General features: G+C 40.9%; 1 protein-coding gene and 1 long non-coding RNA gene across 3 annotated transcripts in view; both read left to right on the top strand.

Annotated features, from left to right (window-relative positions):
- FARS2 (phenylalanyl-tRNA synthetase 2, mitochondrial) overlaps positions 1-13,769 on the top strand; it is a 229,318-nt gene extending 215,549 nt beyond the window's left edge. For both annotated transcript variants that reach the window (XM_021534747.2, XM_031503943.2), the window contains one exon: positions 13,291-13,769. In XM_021534747.2, the coding sequence (XP_021390422.1) occupies positions 13,291-13,429 (139 nt within the window). In that variant the 3' untranslated portion in view covers positions 13,430-13,769. The remainder of the gene's footprint in view (positions 1-13,290) is intronic.
- A 2,080-nt stretch (positions 13,770-15,849) lies between these two features.
- LOC110472924 (uncharacterized) lies at positions 15,850-20,125 on the top strand. The gene is made up of 2 exons (XR_002465784.2): positions 15,850-16,369; positions 19,289-20,125. It is a non-coding gene; the product is annotated as an uncharacterized LOC110472924 (long non-coding RNA).
- Positions 20,126-22,018: the final 1,893 nt, after the last annotated feature.

The following is a 22,018-nucleotide window of genomic DNA, read 5'->3' as shown; positions in this document are numbered from 1 at the left end:
TCTCTCACTGAGTGAACACACATGGCACCTGTGTTAGTTCAGCCGTCTCTGCAGAGAGGTGTCACTGGCTGGGGAGTTTGTCCATGTGAGTGCAGTGGAGAGACAGGTGGATACAGAAGGGAGCATGAATAGCTCTGCAACTCTCTCACCACTGAATGTCCAATAATTTTCATATTCTTTTGCACTGAGTATGTTTTCAAACATAATGTTATAATACTAGCCATCCTGGCTAGGTGTGTCAAATTAGGCAAAGTAGAGAACAAACTCTGCTGATCTTAGTGGAGTGAACCTCCCAGGGATGCTTGGCAAGGCAACTGCTCACGTGTAACTCCCTGTAATCTCAGAAGGAATGTCTCCTTCCTTGTATGTTACTGTAGTTAAAATGAAGAAGGTCTACAAGGAGAGATGATGGTTTCTAAGGTCATGCCACCAAATTGTTGCATCTAATGTATAATACCAGTCATGTCTTCTATAACTGTAAAGTCAGTAATGTACTAATAACTTGAGTTAATTTCAGTTAGCAATCTGAGTTGATAGTTGCTGTGTGTGACCTACACTGAATTACCTACAAGTAAGGCAGGTTTGTGGGACTGTGGTGCAGGAACCTGTGGCATGTAGGTCTTTCTGCTGTGATTCAGACTGTCACGTCAAGAATGTGATCTCTTTTTGAGGGCAAAGCAGAGTATACAGCTCAAACTTGGTTAAGAGACTCTCCAGTTCAGGGAAGAACAGACTGCAGTGCATTCAGAAGTAGCATGTGCCCCCATTAAGCCATTCTTTGTTACTGTACAGGATAAGTCATAAATAGTTTATTTGTTCCTTGGCAACTTCATATTTCATGTAAGAACAGAAGTATACATATGCAATGGCACTTCTATGAGATCAATATTTAATCCTTGAAAATTATTTAGTGAACATCAAGGATTCCAAAAAACTAGTGGTCTTATCAGTCCAAGCAAACTTGCAAAGGTTAATAACAAACCTAGCCTTTCCAGCAATGGCTAGGAATATATCACAAAATCACAAAATATTCTGAGTTAGATATACACACATACACACACATATTTTTATACAAGTAGATGGGGTTATTATGGTGGCTTCTCATTCTGTGCTGTGGAAGGCAGCATAGGTAGGTAAAATAAGAGGTGGCTCCTTCCTCACAGCTTCTGTCTACGTAAGAAACAGACTCAGTAAGTGAATACAGAGCAGCGAGTGAATGAGATCGGGGGGGCCAGGATAACATGTAGCAATAGGAGGGAACATGTCTGCTTCTTCAGGGTGTTGTATTTGGGCTCCACGAGTTGAGATTTCTATGTGTTTCTGTTAAGAGATTAGCTGATCTGCAGTGTATCCTAGGACATACCATTCCTCTGTATTTTTTCAGTCTCACCACCTGCAGTAGGGCATAAAGTTGATCAGCTTCTATGTCAGAAGGCCACAGTCCCCAGAGTGGGGCCAATCAGGCAATCTTGATTTAAGGATTGGTGTCTCAGATGTCTCCTAGTTCCTGGACTTCCAAAATTGCTTTGGGGTGAAGAATCTCAACAGGCTTGTTTGCAACATTGTTTTGTTAGAAGAAAGACTTTGCCCTTATTTTAAGATTGTTTATGGTTTAATGTGAACTTGGAAAGCTGAAAGAAAAGGGTTAACCTCTTGATATAAACTCAGAAATGTTTAAAAGCAAGAATGCAGTTCAGCCTATCAAAGATACACAGCATATTTTGTGGCTGTTCCTTAGAGCTTTCCTCAGGCATCTCTCATCCTTGAAACAAATGGGACAAGCAGTTGAGTGACATTCTCCCTTTGGGTTGCTGTCTTATAGAGTGGACTTTTCTGTGCCTTTGCTTTTTTGTTTGTTTGTTTTGTTGACTTAGGCAGTGAAAGGTAACTGAGCAGCACTTTGCTTTTCTATGTGTTCTCTTTCAGCATTGGCCTATAAGGCTAATGATAGAGTTGCTGGTCTAAAGAGGTTACATCACTTTCAGGGGATAAAAAAATACAGGATGTGTTAAGTTGGAGCTATAGGGAGCTATCTTTGCTACTCAAGTAACTTTTTGCATTTTAAAGACTGTTACATTACGTTATGCTAAAGAGTTGAAGAGTACTGCCACCTAGTTCATCCTCCTACTCCAAAACAGGATCAGCTCTACTTATAGCATTCCTGACAGACACTTGTATAACCAGTGCTTTAGGACTTCCAGCAAAGGGGACTCCAACTAACTTTCCAAGTGAATTTTGAAGCTGAACATTTCTGCAATATGAGCTCATTACTTTTGTCTCCAGCCGCTTGTGAATATTGATAAAAGATTAGTACCTAACTCTGTGCAGCAGCATTTTAGGTATTTAAAGGATGTTTTCATGCTTTCTGTTCTTTAGGCTGAGCTACCTATATTCTCTCAGTCTTGCCTTGTAGATTGTGCTGTCCAGCAACGTCACAGGTTCACCTGCAGCTCTGTGTGGTCCTTAGATGCTTTGTGCAGTGCTGCTTTTTGCCCAGCTTTCATTGTTCTGGTTGAACTGTGTCCTCCAGCTTGTCCAGTTTGTTGGGATTATTCTAACCTTGTCTTCAGTTATACTTAGTATTTTATCCAACTGAATGTAATATGCCAGTTGACAAACACTTCTGCTACATCACCTCTTCCATTAGTGAAAGTATTCCATCATCCAGGAGCCAGGTTGAAGAACCCTACAAGAATGATCCTTCAGATTTGGCTGAACTAGGGATAACTGCTCCCAGAAACAACAAATTATTGACAAGTACTACAGCTACTTGCAGGATCACCTTTATGTAGTAATCACCAGTATTGATCACCAGTTTGCTCATCCATCTATATGCAGTTCCCTCTATGGTGAAATGCTTCGGAAGACAGATTTCTAATACCTCATTTTATGAACTGGAATTAGTATTTATCTTTTTTTTTTTTCACTTTTCATTATAATATTAAATTTGTTTTCTAAAATTTTGCAGCTTTGTCTGAAACTACTTCCAGCTGCCACTGGAACCATGTTTTGTGATGTGTTGATCTTAGATCATTTTTTCTTACCTGGTTTAACTCACTGTGAAGATGCACATACCTACAAATGCACCTACTCTCCATACTACTTCCCTCAGTTTCTCATTTCACTTATTGATTACTGATTTATTAGCCTGTTATCCCTTCATAGACAGAAATTGGGTTGTTTTGACTAGATTTAGTCAATGCATCCATGTTTTCTATTTTTATTTTTACTTTTTAAAAAAAAAATCCATTGTGTGCTTACAAACCATTTCACAAATTCACAGAATAATCTGAGTTGGAAGGGACCCAGAAGGAGCATCAAGCTCAACTCTTAGGTGAATGGCCTATACAAGGATCAAACCCACAACCTTGGCATTATTAACACCATGCCCCAACTAACTGAGCTAATTAGCTACATCAGAATTTTTCTGGGAAATTAAAGTAAAAGCAAATGGTTTGTAGTTTCTGTGGCTTCCTAGCTTTGGGCTTTTTTCTCTATTTCTAAAAATAAGCACTCTGGCCTTTTTGAAACATTTGGTATCTTACTGCCCTCCATGAACTCTCAAAGACAACTGATAACAGCCTTGAGATTCCTTCTACTCATTCCTGAAGTGCTTTAGGGCAAAGTTCACGTCTTGGACAATTTGAGAACATTTGGTTTACTCTGATGCTCCCTGTGAATTCCCTATTCTGGGCTGAGCTTTTATTTCTTCTTTGTTGATACTAATTCCTGGTAGTGGGAGGACTGCTTGGCCTTTTTTAGTAAAGTCATAGCAAAGATGGTATTTTGATCTTCCTAGTGTAATGCCTCAGTGGCTTGCTTTCCTTTCTTGAGTGGCAGACCAATAATTTTGTTTTACTCACAGAATTATGCATTTCATTTTGTGCCCTGACTTTTAATCTTCATGCCCACAGGATGTTTTATTGCATGATGCTCATATATTTTCTCACTGTAGGAGGTGTGCACTATGCATACTTCCTAGCATAAACACATTTATTTTCATAAAGAGCAACCATAATATTAAGGGGGTAACGTGCCAAACATGACAGCTAGAGTTTTCCAAACAAATACTCATTTTGATAGCTGTTAAAGTTCTGGCCAGTGCACCTCATTGGCATATGTTGTCATCTTTTGGCTAGTTTCAATAGCGCTGCAATATTTTTCCCATTGTTCCATTCAAAATAACCTGGAAAACCTCAGCTACAAGATCCAGACTCTTTGTCTCTCATCATGGTCCAAATGTATTACCTGTAAAAAGGGGATCTGGCAGGAGAAAACTTTAACAGCCTGACAGTTTTCCAGTGTGTTAACAGTAGTTTCATCTGCTGGCCAGTAGTTCTTCTTACTCTGAGGACTTTCTCTGAGTTGTCTTTCCAAGGCAGCAGCTGTCAGAAAAACGATGAGAACAGGTTTCTTGTGGCTGTCTATGTGGAACCACTCTATCCTCAGGGAGGGAAAGTGGTGGATTTCTGCATCTCCAAAACAAATCCAGTTAGCCAGATTAAGGTTTGTAAAACCTGACAATTCAGAGAGGAAAAATAACTTAGGAACTTAGGAATTGGAAGGACATAGCAAGCAACACTTAACTGTGCAAGTGGCTGCAGGTTTTTTCACCAGCTTTGACAGATACTGTGAGCAGCCCCATTGAGAAACCCCCTCTATTTGCACACACAGAGGGTTTTAAATTGCCTTCAAGTGCTGCAGGCTGACCAGTGGAGTAGGTGTTTTTAATGTAGTTCTTTTCCTCAAAAAAAAAAAAAAAAAAGAAAAAAAAAAAAAAAGAAAAATAAAGAAAAGGGGGCAAGTGATTTCTTTTAACTTCTGCTTTCTGTTTTAAAGCCCCCTTTTGTCTTCTAGTCTCAGGTTAACTTGTCAGTAGTTCCTGCTGATTTCTTGCCCCCATCCTGTTTTCTCCTGGTTTGGGCTTAGTTTATCAGTTAGGAAACAGCATATTTGGTTACCCTGACATTGTTTCTCCCCTGCCCTGTCCACTCTGTCTTGGATGAGTTGCTTTCTCCTGCCATAGCCTGTTTTGGTTTGCAGGACTGCTGTACAACAGTGCAGTAAAGAAGGCTGACTGGAAGTGTGGGTGAATAGGAAGGGTAACTTGAAAGAAAGGTAACTCAAAGGGTCTGTACCTGCACTTGTCCAAGCTCCCTCTCTCTCACCAATTTTCTGTGGGACCTTGGACAAGTCATTTAGGTTTGTGTCTGAGTCCAGAGCCATGTCCATCTTTACTTTAACTCACAACAAGTGTAAAAGGACCTTTAACACCTACCTCCTGGGCCTGGTGAGGATGAAACCAGTAATCTCAGTGAAGAAATCTATACAAGAGTCCAAAAGAGCACTCAGGCCTTCCCATGCACTTGTCAGTCATCTAGACCCTGATTTCTTTTAGTGCTCAGTGGAGATACATCTAAACCAGCTGTCACTACCATCCATCTTCTTTTCTTAGGAGAATTAATTGTTTTAAATTCTCATATAAATTCCCTTTTTACTTGATTATTAAATATGCTTTAATTTGACAGCAATGTTATTTTAGTAATACCTTTTGTAGCCTTTAGTATTAACATCTAGTTGGCAGAAAAAAACTGCTAAATATTTATACTTCTTGTCTTTGATCTTTCACTCAGAAGAACTGAAAAGGTATCACACTTAACATTTTTATTATGAATATTTTAGAAAGCATTTTAAAGAGTCCAAATTCACCTCTCATGTTGGATTTATTCGGAATGTTGGGATGGGTTGTCACTCTTAAGTACAGGTAGTTGCCAATGGTTGGAAAGTTTAGAGTCATCCTGTTGTGGCTAAGGACCAGGAATGGAATTATTAACATTACAGTTTGACAGGAGGAGGACCAAAGCTTCTTGCATCCTCTTACTTGTACATCTCAGAGGGAGATGAATATAAGATCTTTACACAAGAAGCACAGCTCAACATAGTGTGTCTTCCAGAGCTGCTCTTTGCAAACAGGTTGTGTCCCTCATCCTCTCCAGTACAGACAGTTTCCTTGGAAGGGCACAACAGGATTGTGAATGAGGTACCCAAGTCACAAAGTTCTGCCAGAACCACAGAGCCTGTTGCTGCCAGAGATATCTTCTTCCACTGCTGAATTACCAGGGATTTAGGAGATCAAGAAAAATGTGGAGAAAGTAGGAGAGCCAGCAATGGCAGAAAAAATGTTGATTTATTATGGGTTTGCTCACTGAAAATCTGACTTTTTTCTAAGAATTTCCTGGTTGGTAGCCAAAATGCTTCCTTCAGCTGCCAGCAGTACCAGGACTTCCAGGTAATGTGTGCTTCTGTTCTCCTCAGTGTGTCAGTATCAGCTATGCCAGCCAAGTTTCTTTTCCAGAGAGAGTGGGTGATCCATCATAGGAACTTTTTGCCTTGGCCTCTCATGGGAAATGCAGTCCTGATATGGTTTCTGAACTAAACAGGGAAGGAAAAAGTCAGGAAGCTTAGATGGTAATTCCCCTGAGACAGAATATCCAAATGGAATTATTTTGTTCTTTTTTTTTTTTTTTTTGCTCTGTTAGAGAGTGTTTAAGTTTCCAGTGGTCATTTTTTAAACAAATAATGAGAAGTATTACTCCTTGCCATCTATTTTGGTGAAAACAAGATTAGACTTTGAAAAGCCTTTGACATAAACCTTTTTCAGTCAAATCTAGGAAAAGTGAAGCAAAATAAAACCCTGTGCTGTTCAAAGAACAGGTATTCTGTCCTGTCTCATGCTGAGGCTGTCGTTTTTTCTCTCTTGCTTTCAGCATCCAATTATTTTTCTATGTTTAGTACATAAAAATAAGTCTCAAGTACTTTACCAATCAACTTTCTGTAATTTGCCACCACAATAGGTAGAAGTTATTTCACTGGATTTTGTATATATGTATCAGGAATTTTTATTTCTTCCATCTTTATTTCACCTGTGCAGTCCTTGTATCCTGTCATGGTGATAACTCTGAAGAAAAAATAGGGGTTTGTACCCTATTCTGAGTCTTACAGGTTTGCTTATAGTTTGATCTTTGTGTGCATGGCTTTCTTCCATTGCTCAAAGGCTCAGCCTTGGGAAGTTGAGAGACTCATTCCATGCATAGTGTTGAATTTTTGTGGCATGGTGAGTGCTCTGCAGTTACTCTGCTCTAAGTTAAACAAGTCTTGAAGATATTCAGCCTCTAGCCTACTCTTGAATCTTCCTGGATTTAGAGCAGGATTTTGAACTGAATCACTCAATGGTCTGGTGAGCCCCTGAAAACAGAAGAGGCCCAGTATGAAGTGAATGCTCAAAGTTCACCTTCAAGAGGGGCAACTCTCAGTCACATCCAGCTTTAAATCCACATGAAATTGATTTGTCAGTATTGGCATAGATCAAATATGATGGGAGTTCTGTCCCCTGAGTTTGATAGATGATTTTCCTAAAGAGTTAGAGGTTGGAGGACACCGATGCTGGAATCCATCCCCTTGAGAAATGTTTTCATACCTGCTTTACAACCATTGATCACCAGAAGGTGATCAATGAATCAATGAGTCACTGTCTTTAAAATGAAAAGATAAAATACAAACCCAATCCCAAAGTTTTGTAGGTTTTTTCTGCCCTTTGGTGGCAGCAGAAGTCTGTGTCACAGTTAGCTTATAATCTTGTGGGTACTCTAGATTTTCTTTTTAGTATAATGGAGAATGGTACTTTTCTTCTTCACCTAGTGATATTTCATTGCTGCCTGCATGTAATGGATTCCATTACTTCTGATGCTGTGAGACTTAAGAGCTTTTTAATAGGAAGTGCTTGGATCTGAGATGGGTTATCTCTATCCTTGGCTGGTCACTGAAAGGATGCACAAGGGAAATACTCTCAGTTTCTTGTATAACTCTATTTACAAGAGTTCCCTCTGCTTGTGAGCTGGCAGAAGAGAGCCCTGCACTTCTCATGGTAGTTCTGTTGGCCTCTGTCAACAAACCCAGGTGATCTGTTGTAATAAGAAAAGGTCTTTATGGGCCAAATTGCTTGCCCAAAGCACAACTAATTGCTTCAATTGTTCCATTAAGCATTTAGTGAGTACCTTAACAGTCAGGAAACTTTCAAGTGGAGCATGTGAAAGATTTTTTTTCATTATTTATCTATTTGTATCTGTTCGTGTATGCAAGAAATTAGTTGATAGATTTAGGCAGAAAAGGAAAATATTCATCAAAGCTTTTGAATTAATCCAATGTTTTTGAATGCTGGACAGTGACTCAGAATGTACTTATGGCTATATAACATGTGTCCAGTGACTGAGAAGCTGAAAGTGCTTTCATTTTTCATCCACTTTTCACTATCTAAATTAGAAGATGTTATTTATGTCTTTTGCCATTGTATCCCATACTGTGCTCTACTGTGCTCTTTATCTCTCAATAATCTGTCTATTAACAGAATTTTGACTTTTTTTTTTCCTACATGAAGGGGGAAGCTTAAAATGGAATTAATACTAAAGAAAGAATGAAAAGGTCAAGCAGATTTCAGGTTTGGTATTCAGATACAGATTTCATCAAGTCCAATTAGAACAGAGCAAAAAGTCCATTACTGTCTCAGTTTTATGGAATAGAAAAACAATATTTCAGTCCAATCATCACTCAGTGAACATGCATCTCTTTTGAAGTGACCACCAAAAAAATCCAATGAAGTTGACACTCTCGACATGTATATATTGGCCTGAACTATTTTTGAAGCTCAACCACCTTTTTGCCAGGTGTCAGCTGGAAGAGGTATGCAAGAGAAATGACCATTTCCTGCTTTCTGTGGGTTTAAAACAATTCTTTCATCTGGAGGTGATCTAATGCCTTTCACTGGCATCAAAATCACCTTAAACAAAAACATGTCCCTTTTTAAGAATATGCTGTGTGTACAGTGTGCTCTTCCAGAGAGATGAAGTATTAGCATTTGAAAGGACAGATGAGAATGCGTATTTTGGAAAGACCTTTGTTCAGAGAATTACTGCTATATTATATGTGCATATCACCATGGTAATTGAAATATTTGCCACTGATGAGAAGGTATACAGCACAAGCCTTTTGCCATTTTCCATGATGTGGTTTCTAGCAAAGAGTGCTATTTGTCACTTTAAAATTTATGGTAGGATATTTAGCAGTTGTGCCTACTGTCATAGAGATGGATGTGGTTTGAAAGCATGAAACAAAAAGGAACAGGTAATGACATCTTCTTCTTGCAGTTTAATATTCTTCCCCATTTCCACTTAAAATGTGAACAATTCTGGAACTGCTGGAGCCACAAAGCAAAACCAAAGCTGTGCTCTTTGCATGGCTTTGTCAATTAGGACGCTGGTAACATGAAACAGTTTACTCCTTTCTTCCCATCATTACTGCTTTGGGGACATTGTGGCAAACAAAACAAGCCTTTCTCTTCCCTGAGGTCATTCCATGTATGTGATCTCTGTGAAGGGTGCAGCAGCCGCTGAGTGAAGGTTTTTGTAAGGGAATTACATTGTGAATCTTATGAAGGCAGATAGGATACACATTTCCATGGCAGGGATAACCTCAAGGAACCTCATTAACATGACTCACTTAACAGAAAGAAAAAAAAAAATATCAAATGCTTGCACTACCATGTGTGTAGATCTTACGTTTTAAAAAGTATTTTGTAGGAAAAGGTGTGGTATAGATATCATGGTGAGTAGTACTGCTCAGTGAACTGCTCGGGATACAAAAGGGATGGCACTCTTTTTTGCTATCTCATGCTGTGGCCAATTGTCACTCTAGTTTTCTGTTCCTCAAAGTAAATCCAGCTCTCTAGAAAAATATCTGGTTTTGTGTTGTCCTCAGCACTTAAGAACAGGGGTAACCTCCATACAGAACTCTCTATGCTTGTGCTTTATTTAAGGCAGATGGAAAGTAGAACACAGTTAAAAGGTAAGGGGTTTCCTACTCATTGCTGCCCCTTTTATCTCCCTCTTCCAGTACAGGATGGAGAGATTTTCATTCTTGTTATGGTATTGCACGTGGAAGAGATAAGTGCCAATGCCAGGCCTTTATTCTTTACTCAATATTTTGGTTACCAAATGACCCTGTGCTTAGTCTTACGTAATGTCGGAGACAGGTTCCCTGGAATGCTGAAGTGTTTTGCTGTTGGTAGCTTCTGAGATCAGCTTTCCAGCCAAGTTGCATTTAATGCATCCTTCAGTGATCTTCCATGCAGGGAAAGCTGACACACATGTATTAATTTTTGTTACCTACCACACCCTTTTATTCTAGCCCAGGTACCAGGGTGAGGTTGCTTTCACATTGATTTTATTAGACTAGGGACCCCTTAATTAAGATTAAGACCCCTTAATTTCTTGTTCTGCTTAGGTATCAGGCTGAAATACCCATACATATACACTGACCTTCAGATGGACCCCGCACAATGACTCTGACCTGGCAGGGACCAGCTCCCTAGCACATGAAGACAGCTGAGTGCCAATTCCTGAAAATCATGAGGTTCAAAGCTCTTTCCTCCAAAAATCATATGAAAGAGCATTAGGCATTATTTCGCTCCAGTGTTTGTCCACAGTCTGCATCCTGTTTCCTCCTGTGGCATCAGAATAAACCCCTGTCCTCCTTCTCCCTTTGAGCAGTGTTTCACTGTGTTCACTGCGCTTCATTACCTGAAAGCCGCAGGCTGGTGCAGAGGAGACTTGTGACACTGAGATCAGCTGAAGCCTAATGGGAGAGGAGTCCGCGTGACTGCAACCGCACCGACTTGTCTGGCGGTGCACTTTAGGTAAATGAAGCCCAGTGTGCTCACTGTTAAGCTTCTACATTTTTTTTCTTCTTCTTTTTTTTTTTTTTTTTTTTCATCTTATTTTTTTTACCCCGTGAAGCTGCTGCTGCAGGTTTTGGCCTCAAAATTTTGTTACTCAGGATAGAGAGCCACTGCTTCTGTATCGTCAGGCTGCGGCATGACATGCAGCAGAGACTTCATTATGCATAAGCAGAGCCATTGCTAAGGTAGGCAAACACTCTGTGGCTCTGCAGAACAAAAGGGAAGTGAGAAACTGAATGAGCAAAGGTATTATTTGCTGACAATAATTGTTTCCAGTTGCTGCTGATGGCAGGGGTTAATCACAGTGCCTTAATTCTTTATTTGGGAGCAGGGAAAGTATTAAGGGAGGGAAGCGATGAGAAGTGCTCTTCCAAATCTCCCTTGAAAAGTTAGTAAATAGTGCTCTGGAAACAATGCTTAAGGTTTTGAAACTTACAGTGTGTCTTTGAACCCTTATACTCCTTCTTTCTAATTTGTAACAGAGATGCAAATAAACCTAGCTAAAAGGTGGGAGGAAAATGTAGCATAAAATGTAACATCCATGTTATGTGGAGTTAGATGTATTAGTAGTTACAACTTCATTTTTTGCCTATAATTAAATCTAGATTAATTACATTCAATGCAATCCCCATTTTAGTTCTGTCACACCAATGCTTAACTTCAGCTGCAGCTAGCAGAACTCTAGTCCATTGCTGTTTTCTACAACATCTACCCTTTCCTGATTTAATTACATCCTAAAGCTACTGTTTTTCCATAACACCCACAAGAAACTTTTGTGTCCTATTCTGCCATATATTATTTGTTTTGGAATGAACCACTGTCTAGCATGGAGGGAGGGGGACACAGAAACACCTGAGTCAGGAGTAATTGTCACTCATTTGACCAAGGCCAGTGCTGTAGCTACGCCTACCACAGCTGACATTAAGCAAATTTGTGTTTACATCACATTAAATAATGCTAATGAATTTTCACTCATGAGATATATTCCCAATATTTGCAAAATTTCAGGATTAAGCCTGTGACTGTATATCTTCTAAACAGATTTTCAGCCAAAGCAAATTGCAAATGTTTTTGATCAGGTGTATTCCTGTAGCACCTTTAAAAATTTAAATGCTACCAGCTCTAACGATATTTGCTAGCCTGGTTTTGAAAATCATTTCTGTTGAGCTCCAATGAATTATCTCTCTTGCTCAAATTTTTCACTGTCAGTGAAAAAATCTGACCAAATCCTTTTTATTCCATTTACTTGCTTCCCCGAGGTTTGTCCTCTTGGCTGCTTTGACGAGGTGGAGCAGAGCAGAGCAACACCTTCCCCACAGTTACACCTCCCCCTCTTTCTCAAAGATTGCTTTTCTGCAGCATTTAACCTGCACGCAGGGAAAGCTCTTGGCTGGCTTTTAGCAGTTAACTGCAGTTATCTTAACACTTTATGAAATGTAGTTTGCCCTTTCAGGTGCTAGCCAGATTTAATTTGCTTTATCTTCAGAGCACACAAAAAAGGGGGAATGCTTTAATTAGAAGTAGCTTTTTTGGTTGTAAACTGCCAGTGGGACCAGGGCAAACTTCCCACCCTTGTTGGGTGGGACAAAATTGGTATCAAACAACAATTCTGAGGTAAAAATTATCTGTGCCTGTTCCTAGTAGGATTTGAAGTTGAAAATAATATCTTGAGAGTTGTCTTTGTGGATGAACACATCTAAACTTAGATTTAATCAAATCATCATAAGCATAAATGTGGTTCTAACATGAAGCAATTTTCAGGAGAGAGATGGCCCAAAGCTTGCTGACTGCATTTGTGTGCCATTAAATGCAGAGTTCTGCCAGTCTGGAAGCTTCTTCTGCCTGATACTGTCTGGTTTCCTATAATTTTTCCCCTCAGATTTTCTCTCTTTCATTGAAGTGAGTGTTCACCTTTGAAAGAAGCAGCTGTATGGGCTCCATTTGAGACTAAAAAGGATGCCAAAACTGCCATTCAAATTCAGTACCACAGGCACTGCAATTACAGAGATGCCCTTGCAAAACTAGGTGCTCTTGCCTGCTTTTGATGGAGAGCAAGGAGATTTTTTCACTCTTACTCAACTTAATGGTTTGTCCTGATTTTTCATTAACTTGTCTTTGCCTAGCCAGCAATTCTTAAATACTTTTCTTTCCCCCATCACTCCCTTTTCTCTATTCCAGTTCCCTGTTCTACTTTGTCTTACTTTCCCTAGCACAGGGTAAGAATCCCTTCTCCAGGGGTAATTTGCTCTGGTAAGAAGCTACCACACTACAATACGAGTTGAGGTATGAGGTGAACTACAGCAGAGTCCTCTGCCAAAATTAAAATTCAGCTCAGTCCCGCCTCTCCAAACTGTGTATCTTAGCATTAAGGTGATTTTCAAGCAACAAGGGCAAAATTAGACCGCAAATAAAAATGATCCAGAGGGTAAGTGTTTGGCCTCATGCATTTGCATTTGCAGGCAGACGTATTTATGAGTTCTCTTTTGGTTTGTGTTTTGTAGGACAAAGAAGGTCAGCCACTGCTACCGTATCGTTTACCGGCACCCGGAGAGGACGCTAACGCAGGACGAAGTGCAGCACATCCATCGGGCTATTGAGGAGTCAGCAGTTCGGGAGCTTGGAGTGGAGGGCAGGTTCTAGCAATGCCGCTCTGGAGCCCCAAGGACAGTTACTTTTTTCCTTTCTTTTTTTTCTTTCTCTTTTTTTTTTACTTCTTTCTTCTTTTTTGGGGGGTGGTTTTAGGTCACAAGTAGAGACTGAACACAGAAACCAGTTGATGAATGGCCAATGGTAAAACTGGCAGGTAATAAACATTACTACTGAGAAATCATTGATGAAATGCTGGTGCTTTATTTTAAGAAATAGGGGAACAATAGTAATGTAAGATTTCCCTCCTGTTACAATGAGAAATACACTGCCTGGTGATTTTCTGTGTTGTTAATTGGTCCCTGGGTTCCATTAAACTGTAAATACTTGGCATTATTTCTGTGTTGACAGGATCTTCTGTCCATGTAACAAGTGAAGCAAATCAGAGACACAGGTTAGTTCAGGGAAGAAAAACCCATCCTGCCCCACCCCACCCCCAATCCCAGCTTTTTTTTTTTTAATAAGAGATGTCCGATTTTGCTTCAAGAAACCTTCCAAGAACTACTTCTTGTGAAGTTTGACTCTCTTACCTTCAGAGCCCATGGGTGTTGCTTTCATCAGTTACAGAAAAGAAGCCAGTGTGGCTAGGGCCAGGCTTGGCTGTCTACAAATGCTGGGTCATAGGCAAGTTTTTCCTATTAGATCCTCTTGCTCCCACAGAGCTGAGCAGAGCTTAGTGAGGTGCTCCAAGCTCTGCCACCTTCACCATGGGAGAAGATCTCTTGTCTCACTTCTCTTTGCATAGACACCAATGCAAGATAAGTCTCTTCCTCTGTCACCATCAAGGTGTTGATATCACCTATGGCAGGATGGCAGTAAATAGAAACTCTTCCCTACAATGGCCTGAAAAGCAGCTGCCTTGATCTCTCACAGTATCTTGCTATATAGCAGCAGTGCCTGCTCAGAAATTTGACCTTTAAGGCAGGAAACCAAACTAAAATGGGATCTTCTGCTGTCTGAGACTCCAGTTGCTTTACAGGATGCTTGCCTTTTTCATTGCAGGTTGTAATAAGTAACTTCTGGTGGTGGTGTGGTGCTAGGGCCTGTAGAAATGTTCAAATGATCTGATAAATACTTGATGAGCCTTTGCAGATGCTGATATGGAATATGGGACCTGTTTTGGCTTGTGATAGCATTTCATACAGTCTTGCAGGTCGCATCTGGTTGCTGTGCAGACAACATTCCCTCCTTCAGGGAAGAAGGTGGTAAAAATGCTGCAATAAACAGCATCTAACACTGATTTATACCTTATCAAGAAACATCTGTGCAGCAGGTTTGTACTCAGCCATATGAAGCCAGTTACTATTGCAGATGTGACAGAGGCAGAGAGCTCATTTTAATTTCATTACTCAACATATTTAGCTGTGTAAACAAATCCTAATCTAAATTGCTGTTGTGTTATCCAAATAACTTGATTATGAAAACAGTATGTTAGACTTTCTACAGGGCAAAAAGAATGGGTGCCATTTAGGCATCAGAAAAACCTACGTGGTTATTTTTAAACCATCATCTACTGAGATCCATAAATACAGCCTAGCCTATTTGATGTTTCTCAGTCTTCTTAATCCTTCACCTTTTCAGAATTCTCAGTGATGACATGAGGAGAAGGAGGAGAAGGAGGAATTCCCTGAACTGCACTGAACAGTACTTGTTGTAAGACAGGGCCTGATTGATGCTGTCACCCAGGGCAGCAGAAAATGTGGATATTAATTTTTGAAATTGTCTGTGGAGAGAGTACCATAACCTGTGTGCTGTATGACAGAACTAAATCTCTTGGTAAAACAGGAGAACGTCTGTGGTGAAGTAGGTCACAAGATTTCTCTTTTAATTTATTGATTAGTGAGGCTTCCCTTTTCTACTCCCCAAATCTTTCAGTTCTTCTTTGATTATGATCAGTCAGTTTTGAGGGCATAGAAATCTGGGGGAATAGAGGAGAAAATTGGACATTGAGCCTTTTTCACTGCAGCCACAGGACTTCATGTCTGGCTTTGCAAGGCAGTTTGGGTGTTCTAGGATAAGCCCATATCCAGTCATTAACATCAGCTGTGTTTGACTCAATGATTTTAGAGCTCTTTTCCAAGCTAAACAAATCTGTGATTCTCTGTGTCTGGATTGCACTCCAGTGAGCACAGGCTTCCTGCAACAGCCAGGTCTTGGTAGAGTAGTGCTGTCCTTTGAAACCTGAAAAATAAATCTTGCAAGCTAATAGGATAAGAGGGAAATTGAAAGCTTTCCCTGAAGGTGACCTAACACCATGGGATAATCTTCTGGAGTACGTGTTTTCGTAGGAGCAACTTTCAGGCTAAAACATGAACCATTAAGATTAAAAAACTGAATAGCCTCTTCAGGAGCAAGCGTGATTCAATCATATGAAGGCCTGTAAAATCACATGGACTGGCTGTGAGTGTAATATAAATACTTGGTAAATATAAATAGCTTAGGTAAGCCTTTGTCATATATGTTCTAGGACTAATCTGCTCTGAAGACCTATTGTTCTGGCAAGGACTCACCACCAGTAGCAAAGCAGACCTCAGATCAAAAGGCATCAGTGTTGCACTTTTATGCTCCTGTCCTCTGGAAAATATGATCTTCCCTTCAAAGCTTGACCTTAATTTTACTGGGAAATCTGGTATGGATAGTAGTAACCTCTCAAACTGTGTGATCCCTTGTGGGTGCTGACAGAGTGCCCATAATCCCAAGGCTGTAAAAGCCATGATTTATTTTACTGCTGATCAGAGACACAGAATGCCAACAGGACCTCAGAGACTGGACTGATCCTGGTGGGAGTATGACTGAGGAAGGTCCTTGGGACATTCACTAACCAACTCTCTAAAGAAAGGGCTGCCCTCTGCTGTCACTTGGCTTTTTTCAAGATATGTTTAGCACAAAGGTAGGTGAACTGACTTGAAGAACAAGAGCAACGTTGCTGCCAAGGTAAGATCTCTTGCTGATCTCTGCTACCCTATGATCTGTCGCATGAATATCTCCCAGCCTTGGATGAGCCTCAAGTCTAGTGAAAGGGGATGAGTGAGGATGAGTTCCCAAATACCAAAGTGATACCATGCCATGTGGAAATATTAAGGGAAGCAGCATTTAAGCAATTAATGGGCATGCTGACTGACTAGTGAGGGGCAAAATACACTGCTTCTTGTTTTTAACAGTTCCTTGTGTATGTTTTTCTGTGCTTCTGGGTTTTATATCAGCATCCTTAATAAAAGAGGGGAAAGTCAATTGTAGCAAAAGAAGCTACAGGAGTACTGGCTGGGCATCTGTTGACTGAACAGTATGTACTGTTTGAATGATCTGAGTGCTGGTTTTCTTCCTAGTTGCCATTGGTTTTCAACTTAACTGTGATTCCTGAAAGACCAAAGATTTAGTTTTAACACCCAGTTTGGGATCTTCCCAGTAAAAGGCAGCAGATTTACGATGCACTAAGTCTTGCCTGGTTCTGATGTTCTTTTTAAAGGTGCTGCAACGGAAAGGTGCTGTGATTTAGATAGGCAGGAAATGGCTCTGTGTTTTTACCCTTGAGACTGCAGTCACCTCTGCCATGGTATTGCCAGGTGTGATCAAACAGTTGCACAACTCTGAAATCAGTTTTCTTCTGGGAATCCAAACTATATTAGTAAACCACTGGTGGTCATTATTGCCCTTCCACTGAGAGTGTTACTGCTGTCCCTTCTGCAGCTGGTGGCTGCATTGCAGCACTGAATTTACTGACTTCTTACTCTGCACCTGTATTGAGTTTCTCCACTACTGACAAATTGGTCTCAGCCCTTGAATAATTTTGTGTAGGTATTAACTTTTTATTAAAAAAATAGAAACAAAAAAATGTTGTGGGCTTTTAATGTGTTTGGTAATTTTTATCTGCAGTGATTGGTGCATTTCAACTGTCTCAGGAAAACTCACAGTCAAGACAGGACTCTTTGGTGGTTCATTGAAGTAAACACAGGGAGTCTTGCCCTAAAAAACAGAATTATATTGAGTTCATATTTGGGCAAAACTAAAGAATCTTGTCTTCATTGTGGGTTGACTGAAGGTTGACTGGTGCTCATTAGTTAAGCCAGGGTCAGAAAGCACTCTGTTGCCACCACCACCCCAAACACACACAGAAGCAGTTTTATGCGCAAGGACATTCTGTGTGATTCAGTGTGAGCGTATACAATGATTGTGCTGGGTTATTTCAGGCTTGCTAGTTGGTGAACTATCTCCATCTGAATTGTTATAATCTGGGAGAGAAAATGGCTTTGTACTTCAGCTCTGAAAAAGTTGCCATATTTTTAAAGCTCAGAGCTCTCTTCAGCTAATATCTGCAGTGTGTCTTTGCTCAGAGATGACTGTTTCTGTAAAACAGATTTGCTTTCTGTGTAGAACAGGCCATATTGACTAATTATACACATCCTGATCAAATTTTAAGATATGCGAGCATTGTCTCTGAAGGACCACCAAAACTAAAGCAGTCCTGTGACAACCTTGATGAAATTTGTAGGGGACACAACAAACTAGTCATTGGTACTTGCTACCTGCTTTTAAATGTTGGTACAACCACATCAGAATTTTAAGCTGACTATCTCAGGGGAGACAATTGCAGTTCAACACAGAGCGTGGACATATGCTGGGTGAAGGCACTGACTTCTCCAGAATGTGTTGTATAAGGTTTGATCATCATTAACATCTGATGCATGCAAATGTTTGGCAGTTTTTGTGCTTTTGTGCTTTTGTCAGATGGCCTCTGTTATTCTATTTATGCCCGCTATTAACTAAGTAGAGTCTGGTTTATTCTGCCTTTTTTACTTGGACTTCTGACACGACCTTGCTTTCTCAGTTCAGTTTTCTTACTTTCTTGTACAATTCTTGCTGTTGAAATTTGGTATAACTTTGGTGAAGAAACAGTGCCAGGATGCAGGCAGGGAGATTTATTATGCCACAATCTAAAGCCTGTGCCCCTGCACCACATTACTGCAGGGTCTCTCAGTTCTCACCCTCTGGATGCAGGTGATTAACACATGGTCCAGAGAATTGCGCCTCTGCCTGCTCAGTAATTTGCTGGGCAGCACTGCAGTCATCTGGAGCAGCTGCCACTTAAATGGGCAGTAGATTGTTCTCTTTTTATTTTAGTGCCTGTAGCTTCACCGTGTGCCACAGCTAGACATGCTGTGTTGGTGTTTGCTGCAGCAAAGCATCAATTAGCTGCATCTCACAATGTGCTGCCTGTGCAGCCAATTTTCAGCAGAATCCCTGCAAGCATGTAAATGGTTGTGCCCATCTCCATCCACAGATGGGAGGCACATCAAGGCCAGGGGTCAGGACTGAAAGCTTAATAGACCCCAACAGGTATGATTAACTGCTTGTGGGATTTCAACAATGTCTGCACAGGATGGAAAGTCCAGGCTTGAGATATCTGTCCAGATGTTTAGTCACTTGGAAGATTTTGTAACCCAGCACTCGGTGGCTGTGGTGACACCGGCGTCATTCTGGGGGAGGGGAGCAGGTTTAGGGAGTGACCACAGGGTAACTGAGAAGCAAGGCACTCATGTCCTGGGCTCAGAGTGCTGAACTATCTTCCCTTCCACCATGCTCCAGGGAGGCATGGATGGGATTTTGGCTGCCTGCCTTTGCATTGGTACATAGTAAGTAATTAACATGCACAGCCAGGCTTTTTAGTCATCAGTTATTGCGGAAACTGATTATTAATTCAAGGAATTATTGATTCTCATGCCAAATCTTCACTCATTGGTGGTAGAGAAGCTAATAATCATTCACAGGGTCATTATTGACAGATCTCAGTATAGGAAGTGAATAAAACGTGTGGGAATGGAAGTGTAGGTCTGTGGATTTGTTTGTGTCTTCCAGATCGTGAGGGGAGTGATTGATAAACTCAAGTCAAAAGTCTGGCTTGTACCCACACCAAGGCCCCTCTTGTTGAGTGTTCAGATACTTGGTGGTGCTTTCAGGAGGAACAAAATGGCTTTCAGGCCATCTGGGATCACCAAACAGCTCTCCAGAGATGTCTGCTCAGTGTCCACAGGAAGCTCTTGCCCGGACACTGAAGACTTTGAGCACACATTGTGCCTTGCACAGCAACATGGCTGGAGCCTGATTGCCTTAAAACTCCTGTCCTATGCTCACAGTGCACATAAGCTTGCTGCCCTGTGCCCTGCCCTGAAGCACTTCCTTTCTTTGGCAATCTCCTAAATTCTAGTTGATCTCCTTCCCATGACTTCAGACCTCAGCTCTTCCCTTTCTGCCACAATGCCCCAGTCAGTGCCTGCTGCCTTGCCAGAAGCTTGCTCAGAAGGTTTTCAGGCTGGGGCCAAGAAAAACAGATCAATTCTCCCCGAGTATGTGTGTTAATGCTTGTGTGTCTCCTCTCAGCTGCTGTTTTTCCCAAAGTCTGCCAGAACATCATGCCTCAGAGACCCTCACTTGAAGTCCAGCATGGATGTGTTTGGATCCAACAAGTCAGTGAAGGTCACTGGCAGTGGAAGCCTGAACACCCATCTCCATTGCACACAGCCTTGCTTCCTTAAGCAAGAAGACAGAGAAATATCAGGCCTGCAAGGAAGGCATAATTAAGTGTATCCTGACTGAAAGTTCAGGTGTATTAGTAAGAACACAATGCCCAGCATGGTCCCTTGCATGTACTTCCAAAAAACTATTATAAATATATTTTGATAAATAATAACAGCAGCCTTCTTTGTGTTTACAAGCTGATGTTATTGTGCTGTATAGCCTGTGTCATTTTCCTTTGCACTTGTTAGAGACAGAAAAATTTGAATTTTATTAAGAAATAAATTACTTCCTAATGTTCCTGGTCTTGCAGCATTACTTCTTATGTTTGAACAAGGAGGTCAGCCCAGCCTTGCTGAGATGTTCAGTACCTTACCATATTATGTTATTTGTATGTCACACACATCTGAAATCAGAGTGGGTTATGTGTGTCTCATTTCTGTGCTGTGAACACACAAGCAGGGTTGTTTTTCCCAATATTCTGTCTGATTAGAGATTTTTCTCTCTGCTGCTTTGCCCCAAGACACAGAAATCACCGCTTTCCTAAAATAATTCAATACTTTTTGGTGCCTCGTGCTGTCAGAGAGCCAACATTCTTCTGAGCACTCTCCCTTCATAGATCAATCAAAATTTGGGCAGAGAATTCCCTTTCCCACTTGAGACTTTTTTTGCAGCCTGAAAGACTTTCTGGCATCTGTTTTAGGCTCCTGTGAAACACCTGCTGCTGGTGACAATGCAGGTCTTTTTCTGCCTCCAGGGAAGAAAGGTGACTTAACAGAAAGGCCAACTTTATAAAAGACATTTGAATTACTTAAATGTTCTGCCATAATGACCAAAAAAAAAAAATCTACCCTCTTAAAAATTATGCACAGAAGTCAGTTTTAGTCTTTACTAAAGAGCAGGTTTGTGCAGTGATAGCATTTCCACATCAGTGCAGCTTGTGAGGCTCCAATACAGGACGTTTTTCCGCTGAAGGCACTTTCATTCATGTTTGGAAAATTGCTTCCTTTCTGTTTGGACACACATCTGGGGTCATTGACTGTGCCTTCTCTGCTTGTTCCCTAGTACCTTCTATGCCTGGTGTTCTGGCTCTGCATAGGATGGGGCAAAGAGAGGAAAGTGGCTCTTAACTTACAGGGTCTGTTGATTGTTATCACTTTCTCTGGGCTTTGAGGGAAGTCAGCTGGAAGAATGCTTCTCCTAGCACTGATGTTCCAGTGGAGACATGGTTAACAGGAAGAAAAGCAGTGACATTTCCCAGAGGGGAGTAGATGTGAGATTATCCATGTGGGACAGTTGGCCTTGCATTCAGACAGCAACTGTTCCATGCTGCCAGGGAAGAGGTAATTTTTTTTCAGTGCAGATGCAGGTGGCATCATACCTGGCCATCTCCACCTGGAAACCACCTGTACAGTTCATACGCTGAGCTAAACACTGGGATCACCATGGTGGCCACGGTGATCCCAGCGGCTTTCCTACATGACCATCCAGTTATTTTATACGTAAAACCAGAGTATCATGTATGGGAGTGTATCCAGAAAACTCTCTGGAAAAGCACACCCTTGTTATTAAACCCTCTCACTCAGTAGCAGATCTAAAAAGGATGGATAAATCTCTCCATAAATGGGGGATGTTTTCTTAATAGTGACTGTAACCCTGACCTTTCCTACAAGATCTTACAGATCTTGAAATATTTTTTCAAAGGAGATCAAACGATAAGCCTTTATCAGACACATGAACTGAAGGGGTTGGATTTGTCTCACAGATTCCTTATGTAGTACCTTATGTACCTTATGTAGTCCCATTCTGTAGGTGCCATGTGCCCTCAGGCATGAGGCAAGGGAGGAGGACCTTGGTGCTTTACCTGATCCTTACAGCACTGGATTAGGATTAGGCCACACTTCTCTGCTTCTCTGCATTGCAGTGGGATTTAATGCATTACGCTGGAAGCTTTCTCCACCAAAATCCAAACAGAAGTGTTACAGTGACTTAAAAACAAAGGATGAAAGAAGCAAACTGTGAGACAACAAGGGTCACCAGGCATCTAATTTTCCTAATACTTAGACTCTTTTC

Source organism: Lonchura striata, chromosome 1 (genome assembly GCF_046129695.1).
Source record: "Lonchura striata isolate bLonStr1 chromosome 1, bLonStr1.mat, whole genome shotgun sequence".
Taxonomy (NCBI): Eukaryota; Metazoa; Chordata; class Aves; order Passeriformes; family Estrildidae; genus Lonchura; species Lonchura striata.
The sequence above is the reverse complement of the archived record's forward strand: the minus strand, read 5'-3'. Positions and strand labels throughout refer to the sequence as shown.